Below are 14,416 nucleotides of genomic sequence, written 5' to 3'. Positions count from 1 at the left end.
TTTTGGATCAACGATTTGGAGAAGTGAAGGCTGGAATTGGTTGCCAGGAGGCAGAGCATCCATCTCCAACAGATGAGACTGATTCTCTGCAAACTGCACTGAGTGTGATGATGTTAAGATAACCAGCTACACATTTTCCATGTGGATCTTTAAAACACAATATCAAATGTAAAATCTGCTGGTACGTGGCCTCCAGAGAGAACACGTTTTTTTCCCTTTCCAATCTAGATTGTTGTAAGGAGCTCTGGTTCCGACGGCTTTAGCAGTTGACAGAGCCTATCAAATTTTTATTACAATCCCCAGAGCTGGAGACAATGCAGATCAGTTTACTGGATTGTGAGCAGATTTTCCTTGAGGGGAAGAATATGCTCAGCATTGTTGCTTCTTTGCAAACAGTCTTGCAGGATGGGAGCAGCTGTTCTGCAAATTATTTTTTTGATGGAGAGGGAAGTCTACCTTTTACTCATTGTGTCCTCAAGAGAGCAGGCAAAAATGCATAGAAACACACTTTTGGAATTGTCCCCATCTCCTTCCTTGGGCTCTCTGTTCCTTGCTTCCTTTTTTCTTCCCTAATTCCATTTTTGATCTGTGCTGTGAGAGGAGAGGGCTTTTTATGCCTGAGTTTCTTCCTTGATGACAAGGAAAGTGTAGAGGAAAATAGCAACTCTTGTACAGGGGCCAAAGGCAATTCCTTTGCCGTTGAGGATTCCCGGTGCAAGGGAATGAGTCAGGAACTCTTTCAGGCGAGAACAGAGAGGGGAGGTGTCTTAGTGGTCTGCCACCCATCCCTCGGGGTAGCTGCTTCAGCAGAATCCTGGCTGCAGGACGGTTGGAGCTACTGCAAGCTGAGGTGCTGAGGCCCAGGACTCAAATGCAGATGTTATGTCAATCAATGCCAATTTAGTCAGGAAGATTATTTTAACCTTGGAATGTCACTTTATGTGTTTCAATAGATGGTTCATTACTTAATCTCCAGGAAAGTTTCACTTAGGGCCCAGTTTCTCTCTGGGCTTATTTGGACAGTCAGACCATCAGGCATGCAATGAATTGCAAATTGAAACAACTTCAGCATCCCCAGTAGGTAGGGGTGGCATGGGGTGGGTGTGGACACACCAAGTGAAAACCACAAATCACTTGCCGTGGCATGTTTGCCCCTTTATTTTGTGGAGCTGAGGGTGTGGAGGCGGTGGTTACAACCCAGAAAGGGAGTTAGGATAGGTGTAGGTTTGGGGAAGGTGGGCTACACCTCCTCCATCCATGCTGTAGACTGACCTCAGTAGAACAGCCTGATCTCAGTGCAAGACCCTAACTACTCTCAGAAGGAAACAGTCAAGCTTTCGGAAAGTTCCCTTCCATTAATTTCCAGGTGGGTCTAAGCTTTCTGATGTTACATGGTAATGATGTTTCATCTGGGGAAGAGAAGCCAAGCTCTCCCCTCTTTACACAGCCATGCTCTGATTCTGAGGTCATCTTCTGAGCACAGGTGGACTAAATACCTTGAGCCCCAGTCTTCTAAGGGTAGTAACAACAGCCAGAGTTCTCTTAGGTGTTGCTGTTGTTTAGTTTCTAAGTCATGTCCACTGTTTTGCGACCCCGTTGTAGCTCTCTAGGGTCCTCTATCCACAGGTTCTCCAGGCAAGAATGCTGGAGTGGGCTGCTATTTCCTTCTCCAAGGAATCTTCCTGACCCAGGGATCGGACTGTGTCTCCTGTGTTGCAGGCAGATTTTTTACTGCAGGGCCACCAGGAAAGCCCTCTTTTAAGTGAGGCAACAGCTAAATTCAAAGAACTGGTTTGTTGTTGGAAAGATTCTACACTCACCTGCCCTGGTCAGCCCTATTTTGGGGGAAATAAAATCTTAAAGTTAAAAAAATTTATGTTCTCAACTTTAAACTCTAAAATATAAATGCACTATATATCTTCATTTAAGGGAAAACTGACTCATTGACAAGATAAACTATATATAGAAGTGGTGTTGAGAGACTTGTGTACAGATATGAGCATTAAAAGCTGTGCAACTCACAGCAAGTATTCAAGTAGCTAAGTAGCAACTTGGTAAATTTTATACTAAGGCTGGTAGTAATATGTTGTAGTCTTCAAGTTTTTTAGCCGACATTGTGACATCAGAACAACTCATTCTCATTATTTTGAAGTCTTTACACTAAACCCTGTTTTGTACCAATAGATGTCATTACAGAAACACACCATATCTTAACTGATTAATTTTAGATATGCTTCTCTCACTGTTTTTCATGGAGGCCAAGGCTTATGGTTTTGAAAAGCTAGTATAGATAGATCTATTCAGAAAATGTTTACTAAAGAATCATAAAATATACCTCAAACATTCTTCCTAATATACATTAGAATAATGAACATTGCTTTCCATTTTCCCTGGAAAATCCAAGTAAATGAGAAAATTTAAGACAGGATTATTCAGGAAGTAGAAGAGGCTTTCCACGCTTTTGATTTTAAATTTATCAGCCACAAACAATCCATGTCTTCATGGTGAAGTTAATCTGATGAAATAAGAATTGAGGCTTTGAATTAATTAGCGTGTCATTTAACAAACATTTTTCTGATCACCTGCCGCTTTTGAGGGCTCTGCTGGCACGGGCATCGTGTTTCTTTGGGATTTTAAACAAAGGAGCAACAGCAGTCAACAGGAAGGGAGACCAGGACCACAGGAGAGACATAAAGGGGAGTGTCTCCAAATCTGCAGCTTATCACTGATAAAGTGTGATGTCATAAGGGACCTGAGTCAGTGGCTGGAATGCCCCACACAAAGTGATCGGATCCCAAATGTGATGGATGATGAGTCACTCGATGGTCTCACTTGGGGCTCTGAGTCCCACTCGGTTGCTCACACCCATTCTTCTCCATCTGCTGTGCTTCCTTGCAGAACTGGGGGCAAAGCTCTCGGGTCCTTCAAGATCATATTCCATCCAATCCAACTGGAATTTAAAACTATGGGGAAGTTAAAGTGGCTCCTTCCTAAAAGGTGGGCGATTTCAGTCTTGACCTAGAGTATATCAACCTTTGTTTGAGATTTTAGTGTAGCACCCGGTAGTTTGGTAAGAAATCTATCACCTATTGCACTACCCAGAGTTCTAAGAAAGTAAATAACCTCTTTCTGCCCTCAGAGAAGCTAAACATATGACGCTATGGTGAAATATGGTTTTGCATTAAGTTTTTTACATGAGGTTTTGCAAACTTTGAAATGAATTTTTAAAAAATCCTGATTTTGTAAAAAGATGCTGAGCAAAATAGTTTTTTGGAAATATATTTTAATTATAGAAAGATGTTAAGTACATGTGATTCAAGGTCTGAGCAGTTAGCAATTATTTTTCAAATATAACATCCCATAAAATCTCGGTATTCAAGATGTGAGTGAGAGAAACCATACCTTGTGATAATATCCATCAAGAGTCTGTGGCATTCCTTGTACTCCAGGGGGTCCCTGTATTAGAAACAAATCAAAGGCATATATAAACATTTATCAAAACAATGTATATGTAAATAACATGCCTAAGAATTCTTGAAATCTTACAGGTAAGAAAAAGGAAGAGTCTGTTTAAGTCAAGTATTCTTATTAATAGAGAATTACATGGACATTAACTTATCAGGTCCTCAAATATATTTCTAGGTTAAATCCTACATGAATCCAAAGAAAGGTCCTAACTGGGAACATGTAACATATTACTAGACAGTCAGTCATCAGCATATTCTTTATTGAAAGGAATTGTACCCATAAAACTCCTCAAGGGAAGAGCTGAAGAGCTCCAGTTTATTGTTGACACTTCTTAGAAGCCTTTGATCAATGTGTTATAGAAATAAATGTGTGCCGTCCATGTGTTAACTTAAAAAATAAAGGAAAAGCAGTTTTCTTTTTTCCTATTGCTTCTTTTTGAATTAGTTGGATAAAAATGGGCTGCCCATGAACCTTCAGGCCACAAAAAGATATTTGCTATATAATGTCAGGTTTAAGACATTTAAGTACATGTGGTTTTCAGTTTACATGGAGATATTCACGAAGCACTATGCTGAGCTGCAGGCAGCTACAAAGGAAGTAAAGAAACCAGTATCTCCCTAAAACTTTCAGGAAGAGAGAAGGGGGGCACTTTCTGAGTTTTTCAAGGATTACATTTTGGGGAGAGGGGTATAAGAAAATGCAAAGATTAGCATGATTTTAATTCAAGTAGTTCAGGCTAAGATAGATTCAGCTATCTAAGAAAAGAGACTGCATATTTCACCTACACTTCAAAAGCTTCTAGCAGAGAAAGTGTTGGAGAAGCAAAGTTCTCACAAGGTAAGATGCCACAAGACCATGACTGAGCAAAGCAAAGTCACTATTATACAAAGATTATTATTTTAAAAAGGGAACAAAAGCTTTGCAAAATGAAGAAACATTTTAAGAGGCAAGCATTATGGAGAACAATATGGAGGTTCCCTAAAGAACTAAAAATAGAGTTGCCGTGTGATCCAGCAACCCCACTCTTGGGCATACTTCCGGAGAAAAATATAATTCAAAAAGATCCATGCACCCCAATGTTCACAGCAGCATTTTTCACTATAGCCAAGGCCTGGGAGCAAGCTAAGTGTCCACTGGGCTTCCCTGGTAGCTCAGATGGTAAAGAATCTGCCTGCAATGTGGGAGACCCAGGGTTGATCACTGGGTCAGGAAGATCTTCTGGAGAAGGGAATGGTAACCCAAGTGTCCACTGACAGGTGAATGGATAAAAAAGATGTGGTACATGTACAACAGAATATTATTCAGCCATTGAAAGGGGTGAAATAATGCCATTTGCAGCTACATGGACGGACCTGGAGAGTGTCATACTGAGTGAAGTCAGACAGAGAAGGACAAATATCAGATGCCATCCCTTACATGTGGACTCTAAAAAATGACGCAAATAGACTTATCCATAAAACAGAAACAGACTCACAGAGAACAGACTTGTGGCTGACAGGCGGGGAGAGGACTGGATTGGGAGTTTGGGATTAGAAGATGTAAACTATTACATACAGAATAGATAAATAACAGGTCCTACTGCATAGCACAGGGGACTATACCAATATATCCTGTGATAAACCATAATGGAAAAGAATATGAAAATTATAAAAGTGAATCACTTTGTTGTATACCAGAAACTAACCCCACATTGTATATCAACTACAATTTAAAAAAAAGAAATATTTTAAGAAACATTTGCTCTCTGTACTCACTGATACAGGTAACACCTTAAGTATACTGAAAAAGATTAACATTGGTCAACATTTATGACAGGTATTTCTTATGAACGGCCTGTGACATCTCTTCTAACACGAATCCTTTGCTTGCGCCATTAAACGTTAAGGACAAGGAGATGTAATGATGGATGATGGAATCAGGGTGGTGTAACTCGTGAGAAAATAATAGGCCTTGTGAGGATTGGAGCTTACTGCAGTTGGAAAGACAAATGATGCTGTTACCTTGCTGGAATCAAAACAGAGCTAATGTCAGAAAAGAATTCTCAAGGCGTTATATATTTTTCAGGTTCTCTTCCCATCAGCCAGCTTTGCGTGATGTATTCTAGGTCAGGTAGTTGAAGTGAGGAGGAAAGCAATCACTGAGTTGGGGTTATTTCACAAAGTGTCCAGCCAAGGAGGTGCAGGTTAGGAACTCATTCTTGAAACTCAGCAGACAGGAGACTCCATACACACTGATCCTTCTGTAACCATTTTTAATGGGGTAAGCAGAAATCTTAGATATCATATATATCTAGTAGTAGCCACAACAGGTAGCTTAGGGGTATATGCATGGTAGGCATTTGGTGAATGGTGAATGTTTGTTGATCATAAGGCCAATTAGATCAAAGAATAGTGATGTGGTGGGTAAATTTAGTTTCAGACACATTCATCTTAACTAAAAGTGAAAGGCTGACCAATTAAGGTGCCGAATATAACAGAGCAATTAATAACATCTCTCAACTAGAGCATAAGAATCAATCAAATAATAATAGCAGACATTTATATAGTATGTATTGTGTGCCAGGCATTACACCAAGGGTTTCAAATAGACTAGCTCATTTAATCTCTACAATGACACCACAAGGTACCTACTCTCATTATTTTCAATCCAAAGGTACAGAAAATGAGCATTTGGAATGGTTAGCTGGCCCAAGGTCACATGACTGGTAAGAGGTAGGGCTAATACTAAACGGAGGCAGCCTGGGTCCAAACTCACTTTTTATTTACTCTACTCCTTTAACGTAAAGCAGACTCTCAGCCTAAAATAATCTTGGGGGTAATTTTTTTGTCATGCTGACTGTGACCTGAAGAATACAGGGTGTTTGATTGCTCTTTCCTGTTTTACTTACAAAACTGAAATTGAAAATAAAATAGGCAAAACTGGACTTAGCACTTCACATGAGGGAGCACCATGCCTGACAGTCTCTGGAGGCAGTGCTGCTGGAGGGCTGAGCGAGGCCTCTCTCTATGTCCCAAATCTATCTTCATATATTCTCTCCAGTCATGATAAAGAAATTTTGCCTGGTTATCCCCCTAGATACTGCCCTATCACAACTATACTCAAAATGCATCTCATCTTCCTTTGCAGAGCTTGACCGAGAAGGTGGTCAGAGGGCACTGCAGAGGGCCTCTGGAAGGGTCTTGGAGGACGCAGCGTGGTAGGGACTGCATAATGCAGGACAGGTGGCACGGTGGGTGAGGACAGTAAAAATAATGGGGTGGGGCTAAGCTTTTAGAAAACTGGGTGAGAACTGGGTCTGGCCTTTCACAGACTGGGTATCTGTCTGCGGCATGCACCTGTTTTCCGTGAATACAGAATGCATTCTTCACCCAGAAGCCTGTTCCTGTGGTGAGCACACCCCCCAGGGAGAGGCAGGGGAGCCCAGGGCCGCTCTTCCCTCTAAAAACAATAGCAAGAGCAGAGCTGGCTGAACAGGGTCACTGGTCAGCAGAAAAGTCTGAACAACATTATTCGGATACCTACAAGACTGATAAACCTATAAAAGTCACTTCCACACTCTGTCATGTCCTATTCTTGCCATAAAATGTAAGACTCATACAGCCGTCTTCCAAATGAGGCCAGCCAGAAATTTTAGGCTCTGGAGCTTCATCTGCTGATGAGCACTTATGATGACTTTTTTTCTTGTTCTTTCAGTCCCCAGGATACTTTGGGTAGCACAAATTCTAAACATAATGTAACAGAGATTTACAGCTAACAGTCCAGCCTGCAGGCAGCACTTCACACAAACTCTCCCAGAGGACAGGAAAACCCTGCAGTGACTGGCAGAAGAGCCAGGATTGGGGCCTCTGTCCTGCCTGACTTCAGTTAGGGCTGAAGTGCCTCCCTGCACTACTCAACCTCCATCAAGACGGGGATAGTGACCACAGAGAAACAGCATGCACGTAAATGCCAAAAGCAGTCCTCTGCTGACTGTCAGAGAAACAACATAGACCCCGGGGTCCTGGAATCAGTGGTTGCCCTATAGCCACATCCCCTAGACATGTGCTATTTTTCTATTTTCCATGCTGATACAAAGCATGGCTAGAGGAGAGCCAGACTCATTTGTTTCCAAGTTTATTAAGAGCTGTCAGTCCTGTAGATCATCAACAAAGCACGAGGAGGAAGACGTGAAAGACACGTATAAGTGACTAACCCTCAGGCATCACATGGCGTTAGTAGCTGCTCCTGGGTGCTCTAGAGGTGACTTTCTCTGAGGAAGATCCCCTGGAGGAGGGCATGGCAACCCACTCCAGTATTCTTGCCTGGAGAATCCCATGGACGGGGGAGCCTGTGGGCTCAAAGAGTCGGACATGACTGAAGCGACAGCATACTGGCATGGCAAGGAGATATGCTTGGATAACTCAGGCCCAGAAGAGGGGCCAGCCATGGAGGGCATGTCAGCCTTGGCTAATGTTCTCAGGGGCTCTACTAGGAAAACCAGTTGAAGGTTTATGGAGAAGAAACCTGTCCTGACATCCTGTCCCTGACAATGACCCGCAGTGCAGTTGTATGGATATCATGGCTACATAACATCTGTCTCATGCCACTCTGCTGCCGTTAAGTCGCTTCAGTCGTGTCCGACTCTGTGCGACCCCATAGACGGCGGCCCACTGTCCCGTCCCTGGGATTCTCCAGGCAAGAGCACTGGAGGGGGTTGCCATTTCCTTCTCCAAGGCATGAAAGTGAAAAGTGAAAGTGAAGTCGCTCAGTCGTGTCCGACTCTTAGTGACTCCATAGACCGCAGCCTACCAGGCTCCTCTGTCCATGGGATTTTCCAGGCAAGAGGACTGGAGTGGGTTGCCATTGCCTTGTCCGATGCCATCCTGCTTCGCTCTATTTGTGTTGGATTGGGATACACAGGACATGTGGGCTAATGTGATAATTACACAACCACACAGCAGTTTTAAAACACTCATGAACTCCAGCGAGACACACCTGTTCAGTACCCAACTGTGCTCACATGTTAATTATTGAGTGGTTTATCAGCCAGCCTCATGTGGGGAGAGACCCAGATGCTGTTTCGTGCTGCGAAGAATTGGACCTGGTGTGAAGAAGTCAATGAAAGCTGCATTCAACTTGGGAACATAAACTGTTAGTGGTAGTTTAAAGCTTTTTTTTTTTTTTTTTTTGCTAACACCTTGCTAGAGGTGGAAGACAGAGAAACAACATAATGTCGGCCACCAGCATCGCTGGATGCTAGTGTGGAAAATGATGAACTGTTGGCATTTTCACTTCCTTGGGTTTCACCCTGGGCTATAGATTCCCAGTGTTTGAAGGATGGAAGAATTCTCTGTTAAGGCTTCTTCAGTCCCGATGTTGGCTGTGTGTTCGCTGTTCAGCGGTTCATGCAGTACGCGGAGCCTGAAGAATCCGCTTTTGCCTTTTTTCCCCTCCCTGGTCTTTGCTGTGAGCCCTCTGTGCCCATCAGGGCTGGGCCTTTGGGTTAGCGCCAGCACACCCTCAGTGCTCTGAACTGAGGCCTCTGTGACTCTTCAGTCACTCTGCTCCCTCCCTGGCCCTCTTCTGAACTGTTTTCCTTCCTCCTCTTCTCTGAAAGCATCCTTCAGTTCTCCAAAACTGCTGACAGGGCCTCCATGCACCATCTGGGTACTACTCATCTCTGCACACCAAAGCTCTTCAGGATCTCTCATCAGGAGCTCCTTTCAGGATTCACAAACACATATTTCAGGTTGTGCTCAACTGCTTTCTGGCCTTGTGGGTTCCCAATTAACTTTGCTAACAACCTTTGAAATATCAAAACCCTAACTCCATGAAGAAAGTTGTACTAATCAACTTTCTTCAAAACATGCTAAAAAGGCAAATTTGCTATAAGGAGAGATATAATAGAAAGGTTGTTACTGAAAACCCATTTGGGTTAATTTTCAAGAAATATTTTAAATTTTCTAGTAGCTAGTAGAAAAGGCAGAGACGGGGAATTATTTTTCTGATATTAAAAAATGATTAGGAAGCCTAACCTCATCCGCAGGAATGGTAAGATGAGGTGATATTTCAATAATACAATAATTTTGGGAAAGTTAATGTTGAGTGAGTTTTTCTCATATACGTCAGTATATTTTCATTTGTAACTTTATATATAACTTGGTGAAGCACCTTTACACTGATTATAGTGGTTTGAGTACATGTTGCTCTTTTCAGCTGGAATGAAAAGCCCTTGAAGATGAGGAGTTTCCATTTTTTAAATCTTATCATACACATAGTACCTCCCCCTCTCCATTTGCTGCATTTAACAGAATCTTTTGAAAGAAAAGTTTTTAAGGTATAGCTAGTTTCTCACTTGTTGGTTGTCATTTCAATTAGAAATGGTAGCAACCTGAGCAGTGGTCTTGCTGCTTTCTCAGAAGACAAGGCCAACAGATTCAGATTAATGTAAGAATAAGGCTAAATTATTGAAAACAAAGTTGCAGCAAGCTCCACTTAAGCAGAAAAGAGCTCATGGATGGATTTTTGACCAGAATTACAACATGGAAAGTTGCCTCCTAACACCAACAGGAAAATCAATAATACTCTTCAGAAAATCTTTGGGCAATCAATTTCTTTTTATTTTAAACACACATCCTTTTATTTATCTAAGTAGTTGCTCTAAATGAGCTTTTTCATTCTCTTGGAATTTAATTAAGTTAAACAGTGGTAATTTTAGAGTAGATTATTTTTCTGAGAATGCTTCTGCTACAGATTTTTAGTGGCTAAAAAGATAACAAGACTCCAACCCCCATGCCCCTTCCTCCACCAAACTGCAAAGTATGGTTTCTGAAGCAAGGAGGGGATTCATTAAGTGTTTATACTATAGTTCTATTTTAACACAGAGACCTCAAGTTCTTCTTCATAGGATTAATATAGGGATGTGGGTCAGATAGTACATATTTGGTGAAATTTAAGGTGCCTAGGAGGGGGCTCTTAATTCTGAAAATGTCTCACCTACCTTCTGGTTTATGCCTAAAACTCCATAAGGAAAGACTGTTTTATTCAGTGTTGGGTTTCTTCATGGACTCAAATATGAATATTCTTGGGAGATGTTTCATATTCACACAGCTCAGGCTGACTCTAAATAAGTTTTCATTTATATTTTCTCAGATGGTAGGGTCATGTGACTGCAAAACATGTCACCTTATTTGATTCTCATAAAAACTAAGTGAGATGGATATTTTCCATCTGACATGAAAAAACAGAGGTTTACCCCCAAATCACACAATAAACAGGTGATAGAACCAAGTCTAAGAGTTGTTGTGCTATTATTGTTGCATATGGTCCTATGGAGAAGGAAATGGCAACCCACTCCAGTATTCTTGCCTGGAAAATCTCACGGACAGAGGAGCCTGGTGGGCTGCAGTTCAAGAGTCGGCACGACTGAGCGACTAACACTATGGATCATTCAGTAGGTATTTCTTGAGAGCAAGCTGGATGGGACAGAAAAGGAGAGGAGTGAAGGGCTGGTACGTGGAGGCGGGATGGCGGAGACATGCCACGGGAGGAGATGGCACAGGAAGGGGGTGCAGATCCTGAAGACTGCAGTTTCTCAGCCCCAGCCTGGGGACTCACCTTCTTGCATGAGGTTCTGAGAAATGGAGTTAAGTCTTAAGACAAACTCGGGCTGTCAGAGGTGAGACTCAGAAGAAAATCTACATGAGAATTATAATCAAAGACCCTGGCAAAGCATCAACATTTTTGCTTTAGAATTGGGAGGGCCTGGATTAAATCTGGGAAAGAAAGTAAATAATAATGAGCAGATGGCAGAAGATGACAAAATGGGATAACAACAATAACAGTCATAAATAACAATAGATATCCTCAAAAAGTAATAACCGTGTGGCAGGTATATATGCTATGGCATTTTACTCTTATAACAATCCAATGAAGTACAGATTAACCTTATTTTTCTTATAATAAAATGTTAACTAGCTTACCCAAGGTCATACAACTAATAAACAAGAGTTAGATTTCAACCCAAGTTGGCCGGACCCTGTGGGGGTCAGTTTTGTTATTTTAACTCCTCTATCAGCCTCACAGTGAGAGGAGGGATGACAGGAAAAAAAAATCGCCTTAAAGCTGGTTAAAAATATCAAGTAGGGCATTCAAGCATAAGCCATAACAGATCTATTCAAGAGAGACAGAATCCACAAGCCCCAAGCGTGGGGAGCTCTGGGACATGGTGTTGATGCACATTCTCAAAGCCGTGGATGACAAGGAGAGATGAAGAGGGAAGTGGGCAGGATGGGGGAAGGTGGGGATCAGAGAGAGAAGCCACAGGCAGATGCAAGGAATGCTAAAATCAAGGAGAGCTTAGATTAGAGGGGGATAAGGAGAGGCAGATTTCTGAGAAGAAAAAGGAAAGAAGCTAGCAATCTTGGTCATCATCTTAAGTAACCTTAAAACATTGAATGACACCAGATGCGGGGTGGAAACTTGGCACGTATGAGATGGTAGAAGAAAAACCCCAACATGGTCAGAGTTGGTGGGAAAAGACTACCTAACCAAGAGATAAGACTGCTTAGGGACCATTTTGATTGGCTGACCATTCCTATGAGCATGAAATTGCAGAGGAGAACAGTCATGGGAAAGAAGTCACACTCAGTAAGAAGATGAAATGAAATACCCATCAAGTAAGACTACAATTGTGCTATTGTGTTTTTATGGAAGAGAGATTTGTGTATCAGCATGTGGGAATTGAAAGGATTCAAGTGATGCGGCAACACACTGGTTCAGGCATTTGTCAAGGGCGTCTTCTGGGGGCTCCCCCTACAAGAAGGTAAGAGCAGCTTTGTTAGAAGCCAGCAGCCAATGCTTATTCTGGGTGAACCTCTGGGATTTCGAGAAGCAGTGATCTCTTGTCTCAGCCATCTCTCTGCCGTCCCCCTGAACCGCCCCCCTCAAGTAGCATATACCTGCATTATACTTAGAAAGATCAACAGTTCCTAAGTGTCTGTCTAAGTCATTGCCAGCAACCCTGGTTCAGAAGTTCAGAAGCAGCAGGATTAACAGGTGAGGGATTGCAGTGAAGGCAGCTTCTGGATCCTGAATGAGAATTTTTCACATCTGCCACTTTGGACATTTTTCAAACTCATCCCTCCGGGTATTCCAGGAGTGCTCACTTGAGCTGGGCTCGTCTCTTCTGGCCTGCACATTGAGCTGTGTAATTGAGGGAACTCAAGCAGAGGCAGTTTATGGTTGTATGAATAAGCAAAATACTCAATATGTGACCTGATTGTTTTCCAAAATTGCACAGTCCCTGGTTTTACTTGTCATTCTGGAACAGGAGTGGGAGGATGAGGCTGTGACAGTGAATGCATTCAATGGGTGTAATTAACCCATTTCATAAAAGCAGATTTTCTAAATTATGCTGTGAAGCTCGGGAGGTTTTAACACTTTACTTTCCAAGTGAATCATTTTTAAAGGAGTTTATTTTCCCTGATACCATGAAACAAATCCATCTAACTGGTAGAAAGCCCACTGCATTCCTGATAGAGTGCATTGTTGGGAAATTGCTGGCTGATTACTATGCCGTGATAGAGAAAAAAATGATTCCTTCCCTAATGCTGTGATTCTGCTTATCCATCCATAAAATGTTTCTTCCTCATCTCTCCTCAGTGTGTTCTGCAAAAGCAAAAATATTATTTGTCAGCTTCCTGTAATCTAACGAGCAGCAGGGGTCTGGAGAGTGGCTTGCCTCCCCACAGAAGCAACATCACTGACCCTGCACAAGGTGATGAAAGCCACAGGGGCGTGAGAACTAGTAAGGACAGACGTCGGGAAACAAATTATCTGCATCCAGTGATGCATCCCCCAGTGTTCACATCAACAGAGACCACATCTGGGGGACAGCCGTGCCTCCACGGCTCCCTGCTATGACCTCGGGAATCTCTCAGCGTGCCTCTCAGTTCCAAAGAGGAGTTGGCTTCCACGGTCTGCACCTATCAAAGCTCTGAGCTTCCATTTGCCATAACTGGTAATATCCACTCTCTTTAAAAAGGCTGCTGCTGCTGCTGCTAAGTCGCTTCAGTTGTGTCCGACTGTGCGACCCTATAGACCGCAGCCCACCAGGCTCTGCCGTCCCTGGCATACTCCAGGCAAGAACACTGGAGTGGGTTGCCATTTCCTTCTCCAATGCATGAAAGTGAAAAGTGAAAATGAAGTCGCTTAATCGTGTCCGACTCTTAGCGACCCCATGGACCACAGCCTACCAGGCTCCTCCGTCCACGGGATTTTCCAGGCAAGAGTACTGGAGTGGGGTGCCATTGCCTTCTCCGTTAAAAAGGCCAGCGCACGTCAATCCCAAACTCCCTAACTATCCCTCCCCCAACTCTTTTCCCCACAACCCTAAATTCATTCTGTAAGTACGTGCTCAGTGTTATGTAAAAACCTAAATGGGAAAAGAATTTGAAAAAGAAAAGATACATGTACACGGATAACTGAATCACTTTGCTGTACCCGTGAAACTGACACAACACTGTCAATCAGCTATATTCTGAAACAAAACTTTTTTTAAAAGAAGATGTGTTGCTGGAATGACAGTGTTTCCTATGCAGAGGAAACTGTGATTTCCAAGGCAGACTACTGAAACTTAATCATAGCCAGGCAGAAGACACTGGCTTGGCACCACCAAGCTGCTGGAAGCCAAGGGCATGTGCCGAACTCAAATGCGTGGGGACATCCTGGACAACGTGAAGTGAACTTTTATTTCGGGGGTGACTGTAGCTTCCACTTTCAGCTCAAATATACGACATCCAGGTTTCTTTCTGATCTGTAGGTTGTACTAATGCTAAATCTGCAAATGACGTTTCTTGGCTCAACTGAACTGCATGGTTACAGACAGTACATGAAGGGAAGTTCTAGAGAGAAATATTTAAAGATTTCATTTTTGAAACACTTGGCCTCATTCTACAAAGGATTTCGG

General features: G+C 42.6%; 1 protein-coding gene across 1 annotated transcript in view; it reads right to left on the bottom strand.

Moving 5' to 3' along the window:
• The window catches only part of COL19A1 (collagen type XIX alpha 1 chain), a 401,244-nt gene that overhangs the window by 103,575 nt on the left and 283,253 nt on the right, over positions 1-14,416 (bottom strand). The window contains exon 17 of the mRNA XM_065911832.1: positions 3,403-3,456. Within this exon, the coding sequence (XP_065767904.1) occupies positions 3,403-3,456 (54 nt within the window). The remainder of the gene's footprint in view (positions 1-3,402; positions 3,457-14,416) is intronic.

This window comes from Muntiacus reevesi, chromosome 19 (assembly GCF_963930625.1).
Source record: "Muntiacus reevesi chromosome 19, mMunRee1.1, whole genome shotgun sequence".
Lineage (NCBI taxonomy): Eukaryota > Metazoa > Chordata > Mammalia > Artiodactyla > Cervidae > Muntiacus > Muntiacus reevesi.
Note: the sequence above shows the minus strand (reverse complement) of the source record. Positions and strands in the feature narration are given on the sequence as shown.